This window comes from Hyaena hyaena, unplaced genomic scaffold (assembly GCF_003009895.1).
Source record: "Hyaena hyaena isolate Hyena2069 unplaced genomic scaffold, ASM300989v1 scaffold_780, whole genome shotgun sequence".
In the NCBI taxonomy this organism is placed as follows: Eukaryota; Metazoa; Chordata; class Mammalia; order Carnivora; family Hyaenidae; genus Hyaena; species Hyaena hyaena.
Genome location: NW_024081410.1, coordinates 786,867 through 808,329, shown reverse-complemented (window position 1 = coordinate 808,329; position 21,463 = coordinate 786,867). Strand labels below are relative to the sequence as shown.

The 21,463-nt window shown below is 36.9% G+C and overlaps 1 protein-coding gene across 1 annotated transcript in view; it reads right to left on the bottom strand.

Moving 5' to 3' along the window:
- The window catches only part of LOC120221383 (eukaryotic translation initiation factor 4 gamma 3-like), a 211,283-nt gene that overhangs the window by 30,890 nt on the left and 158,930 nt on the right, over positions 1–21,463 (bottom strand). Inside the window, exons 4-6 of the mRNA XM_039218750.1 lie at positions 14,721–14,816; positions 13,221–13,334; positions 9,572–9,604 (exon numbers count right to left, since the gene is read on the bottom strand). Of these exons, the coding sequence (XP_039074681.1) occupies positions 9,572–9,604; positions 13,221–13,334; positions 14,721–14,816 (243 nt within the window). The remainder of the gene's footprint in view (positions 1–9,571; positions 9,605–13,220; positions 13,335–14,720; positions 14,817–21,463) is intronic.

Sequence of the window (21,463 nt, the reverse complement as noted above, 5' to 3'; positions counted from 1 at the left end):
ATTACTAGATATTGTATGTAATAGAAATCTTACTCCTGTAAGATCCTTTTCCACCAACTCTAGAGGGCAGCCAAGACAAGGACAGTATCAAACAGAACAGGTAATTATCTACTGTGGCTATATTATCATCAAATGTTGTCCAAGTCTTTACTGCCTGAAGAGACACAGTGCTATTAACTTGTGCAGAGCCAGAAAAGCAGATATGGTCAGTTTCCCCACAAATGCAACAGTTTACTGTATGTGAGTCCTTTCCTTGGCACTCTTTTCCAACTCCTCTGCTTGGGGTTTTAACCAGCCTATTTAGAATAACTGCAATTATAGTTTATTCAAGGAGAATTCTGAATAGCATGGAGACTATTTTCTTCAGTGGTTTTAAAAGAGAAACGAATAAGTGTTTCTGGTAATACTGCTAAGGTTACTGTACAGCTGAACTCAATAAAACACAAAATTTATGGTTATGTAGACATGCAATTTTTTATAAACTAAGATTTCAGCTTTGAATCAACGTAGAAAAATATATTCATATGTGCACACTAAGTAAGAGTGAAAATTTAAATAGCGCTTACTACCTACCAGGAACCTCTAAACTTTTTGCATATTAATTAAATTATTCTCACAACAAACCTCTAAGGCAGGTACTATTAACACTCCCATTAGATATATGGGAAAACTGAGGGACAGGGAGATTAAGTTCCTTACTAAAGGTCTCCCATCTGTAATCCCTCTGTTTAAACACAGGGTTAGTTCTCTAACTTTAACTGTTACACACTTCACTTCTCACGAAGTGGAACACCCCTCATATTTTCAAACAATTGTCAGTCTGAAGACACTTTTTCAAAAGCTGCAGCGATGTGTTGAGACCTTTATTCAAAACACTAAGGGATGCATATCCCTCGACCAGAACTGATTCCTGGCAAGAAAAATGTTCCATCAGTTCCTTCACAAAATTCATGCTTATTATTCAGGAAACCAAATTTCTTCTACTTATAAGACTCTAATTCTCTGTCTCCCTTAAAGTAATTGATACCTGTTCATATGCTTGTAACATGCTTGGTACAACATTTAACAGGCCTATTTTTACTCAATCTCACTGCACTAAGATTTTTATAAGGACAGGCAATCTGGAGCTTTTCTTCCCCCCCTTAAGAAGTTCCTCTGACCCTCCTTCCCTCCTTGCTCCCCACTCCCACAGCACGGGTGCGCACACACACACAAGATTCTAGCATCAAAAGAACTAGAAAAGGTGTAATGGCTGGAAAAGCAAAGATATAAAAAGAGATGAATATTCTCTTTTTTGCACCCTCTCCTAGCCATTCAACTGTAAATTTAGATTATGATTTAATAGTGGTACAGGAAATTAAAAATCTGTGGATGGGCATGGCAGTAAACCATAGATTATTAAAAAGAAGGTGTGAATGTGAATGGGCCTTTCCAAAGTGCTTGCAATGCTTCAGAATCCCTTTTCCTCTCCAATAAGTGATGAAGAATAATTAAAAGAATCAAACTCACCTGCATGTAAGGACAGTACAGGCCATTTAATCTAACCACATACGTACAGTTTAAATCTCTTACATGAAATGGCCTTGGGGTTATGAAACTTGAGCAACCCAAGACACAGTTCCATTTCATTGTCAAACGGAGTTCTGACACTGCAGAGGTCTTCCCTCCTACTGGCTCCAAATTTCTCTCTCTGTATCATCTACAGATGATTACTCGGTCCAATAACTCTTCCTAAAATCACATCAAAGCCAATGCCTTCTACTGTGGAAGTGACAAATTTCTAAAGTTATCTGAAGACAGCCATCACTGCCAACCTACTTTGACACCAATGTCTATTTTTTCTCAAAGCCAATCACCACCTTCCACACTCTATCCCTCGAACTAAGATTTTGAATTCCCTCTTCAGGTTTCTCTCAATAGGTTTCCATTGCTCAAAGTCTGACTCAATACAGAACCAAACACAACGATCCAGGTGGTGTCTGCCCAGAAAGTACCTGGCCTCACTCAATAAATGTATCTGTTGCTAAATTAAAGAGCAACATCTGTCTCTGATTCTGGCTGACTACATTTCCATTAATAACACCAAGAATAACAGGAGACCTTTTGTCAACCATATTTTACTACTGATTGGTACTGAGTTACATACAATCTTTTAAAAATCCTTAAGTCTTCTTTACATATAACCTAACAATAAGTCATGGTCTTCACTTTTGTATGTACACGTAAAGAGGTGTTCTTGTACGGGAACATACAAAGGAATCTTGTATGTTGTTCCTTTGAAAATTTTTCTGGCGAATTTAGGGGCGCCTAAGTGGCTCAGTAGGTTGAGCGTATGACTTCAGCTCAGGTCATGATCTCGCAGTTTGTGGGTTTGAGCCCCACGTCAGGCTCTGTGCTCCTGAGCCTGGTGCCTGCTTCGGATTCTTTGTCTCCCTCCCTCTCTGCTCCTACCTCACTTGTACTTTGTCTCTCTCCCCCCAAAATAAATAAACATTTAAAAAAATTTTTATTTAAAAAAGAATATTTATCTGGTGAATTTCAACCCAACATTTCAGACTGTAGAGATACTTTTAGATTCCAAATAGACCATGCAATGTCAAAACCACATAAGCATCGGCAAATTTGACAGGCATGTCATTAAACCAAATCACTGATGACAATGCTGAAAAAGACTAGGTAAAAGAAGGGAGGAATTATAATAAGTATCATCTCCAAACTGGATTTCAATCTGTGTTAAGCCTTTTATCTTTCATTGTCCACTAGTATGCCAGGAGAATGGCATACAAAAGCATTAGCCCTCATTTGAGCTCCAAAGGGTTAAGGAACATTTAACAGATTGGGGTAAATTTAGAGTACTCGTGACAGCAGACTTTCACTGAAACATTCTAGAAGCCAGAAGAAAAATGTTATCTCTTAGAAAATCCTTCTATAGATATGATAATTATACCATTACCAAAAGTTTCCTGGATACATTAGTAATATTTTTTGAAGATGCTGGTAATTATATCACTTCTCATGAACTCCCCCTTCTAAGATCATCAAAAGACAAGGTGATCTCTAAAAAACTATGTAATAATTATAAGTTCTCCTGGGGTGCCTGGAGGGCACAGTTGGTTAAGCATCCGACTCTTGGCTCAGGTCATGCTCTCATGGTCTGTGGGACTGAGCCCTACATCAGCTCTGTGCTGACAGAGGGAATTCTCTCTCTTGGGATTCTCTCTCTCCCTCTCCCTCTCCCTTCTGTGTGCATGTTCTATGAATGAATGAACAAACGAACGAATGAATGAACAAACAAAAAACATAAAGGGGAAAAAAAGCTCTCTGGGGGCACCTGGCTCAGTCAGTTAAGTGTCTGGCTCTTGGTTTTGGCTCAGGTCATGATCTCACAGTTCGTGAGTTTGAGCCCCACGTCGAGCTCTGTGTTGTTGGCAGTGTGGAGCCTGCTTGGGATTCTCTCTCTTTCCCTCTCTGTCTCCACCCCCATTCTTTCTCTCAAAATAAATAAACTTAAAAAGCAAAAAAAGAAAAAAACCTCACAGATTTCTATAATAAAAAGTTTTAAAAAGTTCTCTGAAAACTACCTATTCATCTTTAACTAGAAAAACCATATTCAATCACATTAGTTCCCACATGGGAAAAAAAACTACTGCATACTTTATTTGCAAAGCAATAAAAATTATATCAAAAATATGCCTCTGAAACACCTAGCTTTCTGCAAGTTATTGCTCAGCCTACTGGAAGAACAGTAAGATTTGCAATTATGAATTTTTTAGGTTAATATCTTCAAAAATTCTAAAATACTCCTGAGAAAAAACAGTGCTATTATCTTCTGACAAGTTACAAAGGGACAAGCAGTAAAGAGTCCACATAATGGGATAACACTCAACCAGAGATTCTACTGACTTAGATGTATAACGAAGGCTATTACATTCTAAATTCTTTGTGTATTTTCCCTGCATGTGGCCAATATTACATACTTTAACATTTCATTAAGAATTAGAAGATGTAAACCCTAGAGCTGAGGTTTCCAATACAATAGCCACTAGCCATATCTGAGAACTTAAATTAGTATTAAATTAAAAATTCAGTTCTTCAGCTGCATTACACAGTATAAGTGCTCAATAGCCACATGTGGCTAGTAGCTACTATAGTGAATGGCACAGACACAGAACATTTTCACTATCACAGAAAGTTCTATTAGACAGTTACTGCTCCAGAGGATTATGTCAAAGGGCAGGGGGGTAAAAAACCCTAAGGCTTCTGTCAGGAACAGAAGGTGTTCTGTCTGACCAAAAAGTAGAGTCTGGGAAAGGAACATCCTTGTAGAATACTTTACTCATAGGTAAAAATACGTGGATAAAAAGGAGATGAAAGGCAGGCTGTCTCATTGCTAAAGGAAATTGATATTTACCAAGGATCTATTCTATGTGAGGAACTCTGACAGGCAAGTACTGGAATCCTCTCCTCACAACACCCTTAGGAAAAAGGTGCTACTGTTGTTAACACTTCAATATGTTATCATTTATGAGCATATTCTATCATTTCTCAGATAAGAAATCAGATGCTCAAAGCCAGTTTGTAGTAAAGCTAAGATTCCCTGTTATGGCAACTCCTAACCTATATTTTCTTTACTATCTCTGCTGTAACCCTACAATGCTTTCATCAGTAAGGCACCAGATAAAATTGCCCATGACTGCATTATAGTAAGCTCTGAAAACCCTAAGCATTCGTCTTAAGACTGCATAAATGCTTGATCTGATTTCTAAGTAATATCCATTAAACTCTGATGTGCCAGGTCTGGCCCCAGAGGTAAGCCCTAAGCCTTCATTTATTTTACTTTCCAAATCTAAGAAACTGCCTAGAGCAATACAACTATTTTTCTACCAGAAACGAAGACTTCAAATATAATAGCACAACTATGAGTATAAAAACCTTTAAGGGTCATAATGGAAAAAAACACAACAACAACAACAGCCAGCTGTTTTCTTTTACTCTTTTAGCAAAAAGAACAAAAGTACATAGGAAAACACGCACAGTTTCAATGCTGGCCACCAGGTAACATACTTCCCTGATGCCCAATACTGTTATGTTTTATGAAGGTTTTATTTGTTTGTATTAAATCCAATTGCTCTGAATATAGCATTTTCTCCAACACTATGTGAACTAAAATCATGTACTGACACACTGCAGGATACTTTTTGTTCTATGAAAAGTCTTAAATACCAATTCCCTGGTCTCTCTCAACATATAAAGACTACTCAGCCATAATATAAAACCAACAGTCAGTCTCTGTTGTGAAACCCAAAAGTAAAATAAGGACAGGAAGACAAGTAACTTTAAACTACAACTACACAAATATCAGCTACCAAACATGAAAATAACACAAGTCAAAATCTACATTATACCAAGTGACTTGTTTTACTTATGAGTGTACGTTCTGTTCTGTTCTTTCAGTTTCTAATTACCTTGGGATTTTCAAACACCAGAGTAAAAATAGTTGACATATTTCTCAAGCCAAGGGTGTTCGCATATAAAATTACTTAGTACTTCTTTTACCCTTGAAGAAAACTGTTATTCTAATCTAATGCTCTCTTCAGATTGCAAAATGCCAAAAAGAATAGAACATTCTAATTAACCTGAAGAATCTCTGCAAAAGCCAAAAATGAACGGAAGAAGACATGGCAGATGTAATTCTACCTAGAGCATGTAATCCCTGACTTGAGGGACAGAATAGGAACACTGGATGGCCACACAGAAAGATATTCTAAATAAAAGTAGTCTCAAGAAATATATTCTATAACAATTTCATGGTCCTATTAAGTTAAAAATATTTGCTATCCAAAATCTTATGTATTTTATTTCAATTCAGGTAACTTCACTTTACAAAGAAGAAAAATATATATATATATAGATTCTAGATTACTAAACTGGACAATCATGTTTTCTTTTCACAAGCAATTACCTCCAATTAGCTTACCGAAATAACAATACTTATTTTCTTCATAATGTTCAGAGAAACAATTGTTACTAAGCACTCACAAAAAGTTATATATTTACTGTTGGACTTTAGAAACAGCAATCATATAAAACATCATCCAGCATCAAATTATTTTGTGGGGAAAGAAAAGGTCAAAGAATGAAAGGATATGTGATCAGAAAGGGAGTCACTGATGAACAAGGTGATATAGGATAAATGAGAAATTTATTCACTAATTCTGACTCTCAATTTAATTCTTTCTGACCAAAGTAAACTGCCATAACTGAAAAAACCATTTGTGTCTCCAATTCACAACAAACCAAAAATAATCTAGGACATAGATGTTTTCCCTTTAAAAACGTATTCTCTGTAAACCACTCAATGTTTTCACGGCACTGCTTCCTCTATCCAAGTCTCTATGTGCTGTTTTGTCTTACAAGCATCTCCTCTATGAATCTCTACTTGACTTTAGATCTGAAGAGATCATTTTCAATACAGACTTCAGCCAGTGACTGTCAAATGAGAAACAGTATCACCTCCACGGTTACGTGAAAACATATGAAGGTAGTGTTGTTTTGTTTTGTTTTGTTTTTTAATTGTCACTGGGGGAATTCTACTGGCATTCAGAGCCCTAAGGTTGCCAAATGAACTGCAATTACAGGGAAGTTTTTCATAACTGGAGATCCCACTCAAAATGCCAATACCTATTCCAGAGTGAAACAGACCAAACCAGCCGGTACATCTATGGACACAGAAGAGCAAACTCTTCCTAATGTGCTCTATGCCATTAATACTGGCACAGCAGCTCCGGCTCAGCAGCTGTCACTTCAACACCACGCCCCTCCCCCTCCAGTTCTCCAAGGTCACTCATTCCTGCTACTGCCTCAACCAAAGTTACATTATTTCCTTATTTAATTCTCTGAGGTGTAATGAAAAAATTCTAGCTGGTATTTAGAAAGAGGAATGCCAGGGGCACCTGGGTGGCTCAGTCGGTTGAGTGTCCGGCTTCGGCTCAGGTCATGATCTCGCAGTTTGTGGGTTCGAGCCCCCGCGTCAAGCTCTGTGCTGACAGCTAGCTCAGAGCCTGGAGCCTGCTTCACATTCTGTGTCTCCCTCTCTCTCTGATCCTCCCCTGCTCACGCTCTGTCTCTCTCTGTCTCAAAAAAAGTATAAAAAAAAGGGGGGGAGGGAATGCCAGAGCAAAAAGCACCCAGATACCCAAAGTTTTTGTATCCAAAAGCAACGCTCTGTATTTATGCTGCATCGCAAGAATCTATCTTTAAGAATTAGTGTCAGAAAGTCATTATTTTCCTTGTTGATGAATAATAAGAATATAGACATACGTGGTTCAACTTTGCTTAATGGTTAAAACATGCCATAATTTTACAAGTATCATCCTATAGCTAAATAAAGGACAAATCTGCCAATACTTTTTTGAGTGAGTCCTATTACAAATGAAAAATGATTATACAACTGAAACCAACCTCTTATCACAAGATTCCTTAAAGTTTTCCTTGATTTTTGAAATAGAAGAAAGACAAAGCGTATCATAAGACTTTAGCTCAGAAGAAAGTTCAAAAGACAAATTTTCCTTAAAAAAGACCTATTGTTTTAAAAAGCCTTATTTATAAAGGTCCTTATTTAAGAACCATCATTATTGAATAGAAATATTTAGCCTTATGGGGCGCCTGGGTGGCTTAGTCAGTTAAGCGTCCAACTTTCGCTTAGGTCATGATCTCGCGGTTAGTGGGTTCGAGCCCCGCGTCGGGCTCTGTGTTGACTGCCACCTCAGAGCCTGGAGCCTGTTTCAGAGTCTGTGACTCCCTCTCTCTCTGACCCTCCCCTGCTCACGCTGTCTCTCTCTCTCTCTCTCTCCTAGAAATAAATAAAAATATTAAAAAAAAAAAAAAGAAAGAAAGAAATATTTAGCCTTATACAAAGGAGCTCAAAAATGTTTTTACTTAATCAACAGTTTCTTTTTACTCTACTTCTTGAACAGAGTTCTCCTGGGTTTTTCTGTTAGAAGTATCTCTCTGGCTTGATCCCTGACTAAAATTCAAGCCTGGCCTCTATGGTCCTTGACTAAAAATTTTTTTAAATTTATCATCAATCTTTTTACCTAAGAGATTATCTTTTTTTAAATTACTAGTAATCTTACCCCATATATTCTTGGTATGTGCTAAACACTGCTAATCAGTTTACTTGTATTATTTTATTTATTCTTCATAATGGTCCTAAGATGGGTATTAATACTGTGCCCCTTTTACAAATGAGAAAACTGAGGCTGAGAACAGTGAATAACCTACCCCAAACCACTCAGTTAATAAAGAAGAGTCAAACCTAGGTCTAGGTGACACCAAATTCCAAGCTCTTCAAGTACTTTAACAATACTGTCTGTTGATACAAAGAACTAGCCGAGTTTTATTTCTTCATCTAATCCAAAGAACTGCCATCCACTTCATACAACCACCTCTGAGTTCACCTGCAAAGTGTCTTTAGCATCTCAGAATTTGCTTGGCTTTTATATCCTCTAACTTGGAAAGACTCTTGTTTTGAGAAATAGAGCCTTGCATTTAGTCACTGGTAGACAATGAAATCCTTCAATTAAAATGCCCACTTACTCAGTAGTAAGAATTTTTAACTATGATAACACAGGTAGACACTGGTAACATTTCTCCTGTTTTACCAAACCATACTATATTGCATTAAGCTTACTTTGTGACTGCTTACTTGTGTCACATGCCTTAGGAATCTTATCTCTAATGTAGAGGGTATTTATTCCCATTTTACGTAAGAGGGAACTGAGGCTCAGAAAAAGATGTTTAATCCAGCTGGTTATGTGATAATATGGTGGTAACCAGAACCCAGATCTGTACAATTCTAAAGCCTAGGCCCTTTCTATTAGCAGAAGAAAATGTTTCAGAACACTCTGTAAAAAACTATTTGAAAATAGAGGGGAAAACCCTGCCAAAGTCTTTTTCTCCGAAACCACCTCCTCTAGTATATTCCTGCTAAATAAATTAGTGTCAGCATATACATTTTTGTATTTTAATTTACACAATCACTTCATTTAAGAGAACCAACAGGCTAAAATTAATTCTCTGCAGCAAATGAATATATATTATTGTTAATTGGATATTAGATTTCAGTTAGCAACTGAGGGTAAGTGGTTTTAGAAATACTAATGTTATTTTATACACATCAATACAAGTTACATCAGAATGTTAACAGAAAACCCTTAGAATGTTGCCTGTTCCACTCAGTTAAATGTAAACAGTACAGATACCCACAGAATCTGGAAGGGCTTAATTTATTGAAAAAATTTCAGGGTTCTCTAAACTCAGAGCAATTATTTTGGGGGAAAAGCTCTATTATTATTATTTTTATATTGTGCCATAAGCAGAAGGGAAAGGGTCTGTTAAGCACCAAGTGCTGTGTGGTTAGTGGAGAATGAGAAGAAGGGGACCCCGTGAGGCTGCAGCTCCTGGAGAGAGGAGCAGAGTGGCCTGGGAACGGCAGCATTCTCAGAGTCAGCAGCTACTGGTGCCTCCGCCTATTATTATGGGTGAGAGTGAAGGGGCAAGGGTACAGTACCTGATGATGGGCAGGTCGAGGCCCCGCTGCAAACTGAGAAAAGGAGGGAAAACAAACACAAAAGGAAAGGCACAAAGAGTCAGAAACACCACAACAAAAACCAAAATGTCACACAGTATGCCAAAAGAAAAAAACCCACAAGAAGAAAGGAAAAAAAAAAAAGAACATAAACGGTCAAAGCTTTGCTGCAGGACAGTGACAGACAGGTACTAGGATTCAACAAGTTAACACCACTACCAGGTATAGTTTGCCATTTATCAGCTGGGAGATAAACAACTAAGCTGTTAGGCACGTAAGGGTATCTTTCTGATAGGAATATTGAAAGAAAGAAAGAAAGAAAAGAAAGAAAACAAAGAAAAGAAAAGAAAAGATAAGAAAAGAAAAGAAACCCTAAAATATAGCAAAAGAAAGTCTGAAATACTAAGTGGTTATATAAAGACAAACATGAAAAAGTCAAGTATGCTTATGCAATTGATAAAGCTGGAGGAAATGAGAAAAGGTTTTATATTACAAGAAATAGCCAGGAGGCAATTAAAATGTCCAATAGGAAATAAAGAATGTTAAAGGACTGATTTCAAATTTATTTAAGTTTAATGGAGTATCTCATACATGAAATGGAAATTTCAGTATCTTCCTTTATTTCTTAAAGAATAACATTTCATTTATATATTTATAAATATATAAGCATATTTATAATATATAAATATATTTAAATATATAAACATATATATTTAAATACAATTAACTAGTAAAGTTTAATATCAAGCATACCAAAGCAAACAGCTGGTAAAGAACATCACTCTCCAACATGATTAATCAAAGTGGTACTATTATCAGCTCAAGAAGAAAAAAGAGTGAAAGAAGTCAAATCTCTCAATCACTGTTTATACACAGCAGCACAACACTGTACAAATCCATCTACTGCTATCTGACATTGGGAATAAAAACAAAATCAGAAAATAACACCTGAGTTAAAGAGAGTGCTTGAAAGCAGGTAATACATATTCCAACTCTTAATTTCCCTAACTTAGAATCAAAGAAAAAGGTCTTCCACCCATAAAATTTTAAATACTAAACCTCTAAGATCAAATAATTCTTCATCAGAGCATTAACTTGCCTTCCAGTGTGATTTTACTAACAGGGACAGAAAAAACTTCTCGGGACATAGTGTCTGAACTGGCTACTAACACATTAACTATCGAAATATTAACCACCCTCTTTAGTAGTGAAAAGAAAATATTTACAAAGTGGTTCTGAAAGCAAACCACACAGGGCTGTAATTTAATACACTTAAAGAACTAAAACATACGTCTTTCATTATTTTATTTCCTAGACTAGAGCCATCCTTTGTCAATTCATCACTATAGGTGAATCAGATTGAAGATTAACTAGGAAACAATCCCTCAGACTTGGAATTTAAGTTACATGCAAAAGATCTGGAATTATTTCCTCAACTGCCATTATTTCATTTAAACAATTTTCAACGAACTACAGTGGAGTACATGCCACAGTGTAGGAGATGGATGAAGACTGCTCTACCAAGAATTCACCCTAGAAGCTAAAACATCATCTGTCTTTCAAGTAATGAAATGTGTTTTAAACACGTTGTGAAGTTATTCGGCATAACTGAATGAGTTCTTGACAAACTACATGATTAGACTGTGTTAGGTCAGCCATTATATTTGTGAACTATTGTAAAATAGTTTCTCCAAATGATGACAAAGGTAGCTATACTTCTTGCAGAACATTTTCTCTTCACAGAAACTGAGGTCTTATATTTTCAGTTTTCCAATTATGAGAAGAAAACAGATCATACCTCTACTATGGACATCAAGTTTCAAGAATAGGCAATACCGCCCATGTGGTATGAAAGTAGGGGGTGGAAGTGAGGTGTTTCTTCATGACACTTTCGAAGAAAAATGGGAGAGAAGGGCCATGTTAAAAAATTAACCTGAGTACAACAGTACCTGTCTTATCACTGTTCCACAGAAAGGTCCCATTTCTAAGGCTCTAAAATAAAAGTTGCAACTTCATGTATTTGGAAGGTTCCAGTCAAAAGAGAACTTTCTATGAACAAGAGGAGTACCTTATAAAATTACACATGTATTTCAAAAAAACAAAAAACAAAATAAAACAAGAACAACAACAAAAAAAACAACCAACACAAGTTAGTGGGAAAGTACCCTAGTCTATTTTGCACTAGTCACCATTGGCTATTGAGTTTTTCATTTGGAATGACAATAGTCTTAGTCCTGTGGGTAACTAACTGTAAGCAACAGAACAAACTGTAGTCGCTGCTGGCTCATATTAAAAATAGAAATATTCATTTCATTTTTTTTTTTAAGAGGGGTCTTTAAGATGGTGAGGACTGTAGATATTAAGGAAAGCAGCCTTCTATGAACTTGGATCCAATGTTAATGCCACCCACCCACCCACCCACTCACTCAACTCACTCTTCTGTGCACAGTTGGCAACAGGGCATGGCCAACATAATACTGATGTATCTTTGGCACTTAGCGCTACAAAACAGAAAAATAACCAGTGGATACAGGTTACTGAAAAAACCAAACTGTTACCCCTCTTCCAATTAGGCATTTAATAGCTTCATTATTTTAGAGGCTATTTAAAAATAAACTCTTGTTTAAAGAGTTCCAGTACAACCAGAAAATGGAACAGATAGGGAGCTAATCAGTACTTTTTTGCTTTTAAACAAGATTTACAATAATATGAATTTAACTAAGATACCATGCATTGAATAGAAATACGGACAAAAAGATAACCTCAAAGAGGGCAGGGGGCCACTTGAAGCCACTTGGATTGCAAAGGCAGCTGTCCAGGGAAGAACAGAATAGCCTAAACTGTGCAATTGCCAATGGCCCATTAATGCAGAAATAGAATGGAGTAAGCTTTAGCTGCTCTACAAAGCATTGGAAGGGTCCCTTCCTTAGTGCAACAGCTTACCTCTCCTCACCAGTTGGGATAGCTGTGGGATGGATGAGACTAGACTATGGCAACTTGGGATGTAAAAAGAAGATGCAATCCTGCCAAATTTCATATCCCAACTTCCCCTCCCAGCACCAACACAAATGAAATAAAGAAAACTGGACCCAAAACAACAAGCAAGAGTAGTCTTGGGTTTGCTAGTCTTGCACTTGTTTTGGGATATGTAATGGAATGTTATGTGTGTGGTTTTTAGTAATGGGGGTGGTAATGGTCACTAGCAGAGCAGATGGCAAAAATTGCATAGAGGATAGTATCTGAAGAGTTTATGACCACAGAAAAATGGCTGACAACTACAGACAATTTCCTCTTTGATATTCAATTATAAAATGGAAAGAGGGAAAAAGAAGCCTTGAAATTTATCTTTTAAAATCAAATTTATCTGAAAGGGATATCCCTCTTTGAGTTTAAAATAAAGAAAACTCTAAACCCCAAATTACTCCTGTCTAATTCCCAATCAAGAAGACCCACCCAATTTGTTATTCTTTTCCCCACTATGCCTGGCAGAAACTGCCATGCTAGGTTAGACTTTCAGAGAAGAAGCAATTAAAGCATTTCTGTTCATCAGCCAATAAATGGATGTGGTCAAAAATAATGAGTGCCAGAGGCACCACTGCCTGCAAGAAGTACAGTTTGTTATATTGCTTACAATGCAGTATTTTATCCAGCCTCTTCCAGCCAAGGACCTGTAAACGGGAGTCTGTTCCAAAACCTTCCTCCTCTTCCAGTTGTCTGTGCAATGTATTGGCACTGTTCTGCTGGGCTGTCAAAAAAACTGGTTTAGAGATGCAGCTCTTCAGTCAGGTTTTGCGCCAGTTCTAACCATGTAAATTTCTTTTCTTTCAATAATTATAAATGGGGGTGGAGGTGAATAGGGCCACAGAATTCTTTGCAATAAGAGCTTACCATCATGTTCCGTGTTTAATGACTAGAAGCAGGGCCTATCTAAATTAATCTGGTGAGATATCAGGCCCACTCCAAGTAGTAAAGTATGCACATCCCCAAACCACTCTCAGAACACAACTTGCATCAGACATCTTGTTGATCATTTCAGCAAAAAAAAGAGACAAGCAAACAGGCAACTAGGACCAAAGTCCCACCTCTTTAGAATGGTTCTTATACCCTCTGGGGAGAACCAGGATCTAAGAACAGGTATTGGAGAAGAGGGCAACAGGGAAAAGGAAGACAGAAAGAGGGTAAGAAAGAGATTACATTTTGGTGCAGTCTATGATCTCTAGTTCATTGAACAATCTTTCATACATTTCAACATTTCTCAGTTCATGCATAAAACCAAATGAATAGGAGCTAATGCAATGAAATACCCCAATACTACAGGCAAAAAAAGCAGGGGGTGGGGAACCAAAAGAAGATACCTGTATTCTGAGAAAAACACAGAGCTGAGATACAAGTAGGGATGTGAGATACAATGTGAGATGTTACAGAAGCACCTTCTGGCAAAACCTAATCATGCAGGCGACATTCTAAGGAATGGACAGCTGAAGCCACTATATACTTTTGTGAAACAGAAGGATGAACGTTGAATAAATTCTCAGTCTTTGCAATATTTATTGCAATCCATGTAAAGGATGAGCAAAGAGGAGGATAGCATTTAATTTGTATGACAATTTATTTACCATCTGAAAAAAGAAATACACCATTGGTGTATGTCATGCATATGTCCAAACTGCCAATGGTTAGAACTGACCTAGTGACACTGATTCAGAACTCTTACTTCCCAAACCACTGGAATTTGAGTCTAATTAATGAAATTTAATTTACTTTTAAAATCACTGTGCTTTACTCTCTTCCTGAATTTAACAGTACAACAAATTAAGAGCTGAAATGAAGTGAACTTGAATGCAACCATTTTTAAATCATGCCACAGGAAAGTAAAAGAAGATAAAAAGCTCCATTTCTCCTTTTTCTTAATAAATTTAAACTATTCCTATATTAATGGTCTAAAAATGCAATGCTAACCAATATAGTAATATGTTGATGATGATGATGATGATGATGATTAATAAAAATAAACTGGCTTTGGAACAAATATCCAAAAATGAGAAAAAAAAATTAGCCAAAGGAACCCAAGCTATTAAAAACACAAACTTAGATGGAAAATATTATTTAGAAGAAGCTTCTGCTTACTTACCGGAGAACGGGTCTGAGGTTGTGAATTCATTGTCTGAGGGGCTTGAGGGTATACCAATGTGGTTGGACCTGCATTCTGTCCAGAGGGATATGGGGTCTGTCAAAAAAATGGGAGGAACAATATCTTATTTTGAATATATATGGCATGGTAATTCAAAGTATTAAAAAGAAATGCAAAGATGTATTCATTAGTGTGGCTTCTATCTTCACCACAATACCCAGCAATTCAGGATCAGAGCAGCACTAGGAGAGGTTCCCTAAAACCCGATATGGAGACGTCTGCAACCCAGTGACTAGGTACAATTATTTGATAACTGAAGTACAAAGAGCACTCATCTCTTTCTATTTCTTATTTCTATTTCTTAAACAGACAAATCATCTATTTCTTAAACAGACAAATCATGCCACAAACAAAATCAAACATGGCTGAGAGAACTTGCTACTGCTGTGGTGAGCTTTCCAAAGTACCTACAAGCAAAGAAAACCATTGAGGAAGACATCCCAGAATAAATTAGCAGTTCACTAGGTTAACTGCTGTGTTATTGTTGTTCTCTTCCACTGCTTACACCTTAATCCTTTTATATGACCTTTTTTTAATATACTTAAGAACCTACAGAGCACTGGAAACAAGTAGGACCTAAGTGGTAATATTTACTAACTTACCACAAGTTTTCTGAAATAAGAATATAAGCTTTTCATTATAAACCCACATTAAGTGCTACAGACTAATATTCTATGTGCTACTGACTTCAGGGGTGGAAAAAAAAACATGTTAACATGTTTAATATGAAGTACTAGCAAAAGCAATGGACACAGGATCTGAATTCAAATACTAACAACTGCCACTTACTTGGGCAAGTAATTTACCTTTCCCATGAATGTAAAAAGGAATAACACACTTACCTCACAAGGAAGTTTCTAAGATTAAATAAGGTAATGTCAATTTTACTACACAATCACCTTTTATTACCATGGTGTCTATTTTACACATGAGGAAATCAAGGGTCAGAAAATTCTAGTGCTGGGGCATCTGCGTGGCTAGGTTGGTTAAGCATCTAACTCTTGATTTCAGCTCAGGTCATGATCCCAAGGTCATGGGATCAAGCCCCATATCGCTCTGTACTGACAGCATGGAGCCTGCTTAGGATTCTCTCTCTCTCTCTCTCTCTCTCTCTCTCCCCCCCTTCCCCTCTTCATATGCACTCTCTCTCAAAATATGAGTAATAAACTTAAAAAAAAAAAAAGAAAAGAAAATTCAAGTGTCTTACCCAAGGTAAGTAAGTAAATCCCTCTAGCAAGTATTCTAACTTTGCTTTAAAGGAGAATTCTACAATTTTTGGCATCTGCTGACCTTTTAGTAAAAGTTCAACTGGGTTTAACAATTTTAAGCAAATGTCTGAGGGGCCCCTCCCTGGCTGGCTGTATCAGTGGAGCATGTGACTCTTACTAATCTGAGTCATGAGCCCAAGCCCTACATCGGGAGGTAGAGATCATATAAAAAAAATAATAATAATAAAATCTTTAAAACTTTAAAAATCTTTAAAAAGGTCATCATAACTTTCAAATAATTAAGAAGCAACAAAGTCAATGAAAAAAAACCCCAATTTCATACTGGACGTAGAAGATAATTTGCAATCTTCCAATACAGTAACCTATTATACCCATCTCCACTGACATTAAGGTTCCACATCAGGTTAACTTCCCTTTTCACTATAGTTCTACCTAATCTGGCCACAAATTGGAAATTATGACAGCAAGTATCTCATATCTACCAAATAGGTGATAATTGCATCAGATATGACCCAAGAATTATCCATGGTTTCTCATCAAAGATTATTTTTAGCACCCTTTCAAACACTAAGTTTATATATGTACATTTCATACACAAATTCTGGAAGGCTGAAAGCTGACTTAACGTAAAGTTAAAGTTAACTTTCTAATTCAAGTTGGCTGTTTCAAGTTAAGAGTGTTGAATGGATTTCTTATCAACTCTAGCTGCACTCAAGTATGAAAACTATTTCATAAAGTTCAATTTCAACATTTGGATATAGTTGTAAAATTCAGCATCAATTTCATTCTTTATCAAATTAAAGAAAGTGATCAAGTGTTAAGAAATCCATATTCTCAGTGGTAAGGCTTGTTGGTTTTAGGAAGTCTTGACACATTATTCTCAACAGTTGGGTTGAAGCATAAGCTTCTATCAAGATTCTAAATACAACATTGAGATGTACAACTTCTAAAAACATAAAGAAATGTTCTCTCTTTCTATACTTCAAAAAATTAGGTGAGAATTTCGCCCTCTCACAGCTAGAGTACCAAAGAAAGGAAGAACAGCACATTTTTCTTTCCACAGAAGATGCTGAGAATATTCAGAATGGCCATATTTGACCTTATTCAAAATTTTCACAAATATCAACATTGGAGCCATCTAAGACAACACCTTACAATTAACTGAAAAAGCTGCACGTGAATTACCATTCAGGCACAAGTTCTTTCATTTGTTAATAGCACTGTTCCTGGCAACACATATAGCTGGTACTCTTGCTCTTAAGAGAAGCAATAGTATCCTTGCTCTTAAAATGATTATTAATAGAGGAATTTCGTTTCCTTTAGGTTGAAATTGCTATTTTAAACAGACAAAAACAGGGGTGCCTGGGTGGCTTAGTCGGTTAAGCGTCCGACTTTCGCTTAGGTCATGATCTCGCGGTTCGTGGATTCGAGCCCCACGTCGAGCTCTGTGCTGACTGCCAGCTCAGAGCCTGGAGCCTGTTTCAGTCTGTGACTCCCTCTCTCTCTCTGACCCTCCCCTGCTCATGCTGTCTCTCTCTCTGTCTCCTAGAAATAAATAAACAAAAAAACAAACAAACAAAAAAAACAGACAAAAACATAATCAAGTTCTTCTACTCAAACTGTAGGTATGCCAAGAGCAGATTCATATTCTACACAGTTTCATCTAAATTCAAAGCATACATAACGTCTGATGACAGCCACACACAGGAGATGACAGCTTTCACTGTGTCTGCCATTGTGCCCTTAGCAGTATGTGATTTTACTAGAGGCCTGATAAAAGAAGTTTGGCAACTGCATTATTCCACTCTTTGTGCCTGGTATTAGAAATTTCCTAGTATATCCTAAATGATATACCTTGTACCTGGTGCTACTGTGAAGGGTGCAGCTGTGAAAGCTGTTGCTGTGCTTTTTATCTCTTTTCTGCATTTCTAATGACACAATTCAACAAGTTTACTGACCAAGTCATTCTGGGATAACCTGCTTAATGTACTAATTTTAATGTACTTAATTTTCTTGAAAAATATTACAAATATTTGAATAGGAACATTCTATAAACAAGTTTCATGGTATCAAATGAACAGAGAACTCGGGACAGATCATTGCAGTATCATTTCAGTGGCCGTCATTGGTTTTTCCTCTACTTTCTTCTTTCACACCTTCAAAGGTATCACAAGGACTTACTTCTCCAAGGATATATACATGAATAATTTATATTGAAGCTACAATCAGTTCATTGTCCAACATTACTTGCATTCTCATTTTCATCGTTACTTTAATGTTTCAATGAACATTCCTAAGTCACTGATCCTTTTATATTAACTTAGGGAAATAAGAACACAACAGAAACAATTAGCAAATGATGTTAACTGTTAATAACAGAATATCAGTAAAGACAAGCCACCAAAACAGTCTTTGTGCTTCAGACTTAACCTTTAAGTCCATAATAATTCTTTAAAAAACAGTGACGTGGATAATTAAAGATAAAAATCTGAGGGTAAATTCCATTACAGGTCAGAACACACTAACACAGCATCATAGGATCGGATGTGATGATTTTTAAAATAGGAGTATGTAAAAAAACTAACATGGATTTTTAATTTTTGCAACATAATGCAATGAACTTAAGTCAAGAAAAATAATTAAAACAAAAAACATAGCTCTTACTATGTTTTAGGCACTATTCTGAGCACTTCACATGTAACTCTAAGATGAAAGGTTATTTCTCCTAAGACTCTTCCTTCACCTGAAACAAATTCTGACATAAAGACTAAATTCAATACTGGGCATGTATGTATGGGCATATGTAAATCTGATTGAAAAAGTAAGTTGCCACAACATTCTAAAGAACTATTAGAAAATACCAAAGTTCATTTAAAAATTTTTTTTAATTTTAGAGATAGAATGCAAGTGGGAGATAGGGTGGGGGAGGGAGGGGGGGAGAGAGAGAGAGAGAGAGAGAGAGAGAGAGAGAGAGAGAGAGAGAATCTTAACCAGGCTCCATGCTCAGGGCAGCGCCCAACTCAGGGCTCAATTCCAAGACTCTGGGATCATGGCCTGAGCTGAAATCAAGAGTCAGATGCTCAACCAACTGAGCCACCCAGGTGCCCCCCAAATTTTATTTTTATTCCAGTATAGTTAACACACAGTGTTGTATCAGTTTCAGATATATAATATGCAGTGATTCAAGAATTCTATATATTACCCAGTGCTCATCACAATATACTCTTCATCTTCTTCCCCTATCTCACCCATCCCCTCACCAACTTCCCCTCTGGTAACCTCTGTTGTCAAGAGTTGGGGTTTTTTGGTTTGTCTTTTCTTTTTCTTTTTTTTCCCCTTTTTTTTGTTTCTCAAATTTCATGAGTGATATCATATGGTATTTCTCTTTCTCTGATTGACTTATTTCACTATTTATTATGCTCTCTAACTCCACTCATGTTGTTGCAAATGGCAAGATTTCATTCCTTTTATGCCTAAGTAATATTCCACCGTACATATATATCACATCTTCTTTATCCATTCATCCATCAACGGATGTTTGAGCTACTTCCAAAATGTAGCTACTGTAAATAATGCTGAGGGTACCTGGGTGGCTCCAGTGGTTAAGCATCTGACCTCAGCTCAGGTCATGATCTTACAGTTCATGAGTTTGAGCCCTGTGTCAGGCTCTGTGCTGACAGCTCAGAGACTGGAGCATACTTCAGATTCTGTGTGTGTGTGTGGGTACCCCTCCCCAACTTGTGTTCTCTCTCTCTCTCTCTCTCCAATCCCTCAAAAATAAATATAAAAAAAAATAAAAGGTTGGAATATAAAACATTAAACTATAAAGGTGCTAGAGACAAATCTTTTTGTATCATTAGGAACTGTGAATACTTTTAAAAATCTGAATAAAAGAGTATCTACAGCTACACCAATAATTTACTTAAAACAGACAATTATTGGGGTGCCTGGGTGGTTCTGTCGGTTAAGTGTCCAACTTAGGCTCAGGTCATGATCTCCTGGCTCCTGAGTTTGGGGCACACGCCGGACTCTGTGCTGACAGCTCAGAGCCTGGGGCCTGCTTCAGATTCTCTCTTTCTCTTTCTTTCTCTTTCTCTCTCTCTCTCTCCCTCCCTCCCCCTCCTCAGGAATAAATAAACATTAAAAAAACTTTTTTTAATGGGAGAGGGGGAGAGAGAGAGAGAGAGAGAGAGCGCGAGCGCCTGAGTGGGGAGGGGCAGAGAGACTGAGCCACCCAGGTGCCCTTAAAATTTTTTTAAAAATTTTTAATGTTTTATTTATTTCTGAGAGAGAGAGAGAGAGAGAGAGAGACAGAGAGTGAGAGACAGAGACAGAGACAGCATGAGCAGGGGAGGGCCAGAGAGAGAGGGAGACACAGAATCTGAAATAAGCTCCAGGCTCTGAGTTAGCTGTCAGTACAGAGCCCAACGCGGGGCTCAAACCCACGAACCACGAGATCATGACCTGAGCTGAAGTCAGACGCTTAACCGACTGAGCCACCCAGATGCCCCTAAAATTTTTTTAATAAAATAAATGTACAGCAGTGCTAACTATATGTACACTGTACAAAAAGATCCATAGGACTTTTTCGTCTTGCAAATCTGGAACTCTATAACCACCAATTCCATTTAAATTTTATTTATACACACTTATCACTTAGAATTTAAACTTAAATAGCCAGATATGACTAGTTGATAGCACACTGCACAATCCAGGTGTAGAAAGCTGTTAATTCCAAAGTCTTACTCTTTTCGTGTCTAATGTTTATATCTTTACAAACATCCATAACTCTTGTTTTCACAGAAGAGCAATAATATCCAACAAACGAGTGTAACATAAAACACTGGAAAGAGAAGCAGAGACCCACACGCAGTCTTAAGCATATTACTGGTTTTCCTCGGCTAAATAAAGGCTGAAGTTCTTTGCCACAGATTCTTAGTGTGGACTGCAGGTCCCTGGGCATCCCTGAGACCTTAACTAGAGGGTCTGTGACGTGAAAGACTTTCCTAACACTAATGCTAAGATATTATTAGCCTGTGCTAATGACACAGAAAAGCAAGGTGGATAAAACTACTGGTGTCTTAATAAATATCAAGGAAATGGGAGTCTTTATTTCTCTTCACTCCCACACTCTCACTATGCACTCATTTAAGAAAATAAAGTCAATACTTAGAATTTCATTTACAAGAAAGGAAAAGTTATGAATTTTTATTTTCAGATAATTATAAATCAATATAGCATTCGAAAAAATATTAAATAAAGAAAAATAATACAGAAAGTTTCCATACACATGCTCTTTATCTAGTTTTCCATAATGGCAACATATAACTACAGTATAACAACAAATCTAGAAAAATGGCATTGATACAACACATCAACCTTCTTCATAATTCACCAGTGTTTTATACATATACATTTTTATGTGTATTTAGTTCTTGGCAATTTTACCACATG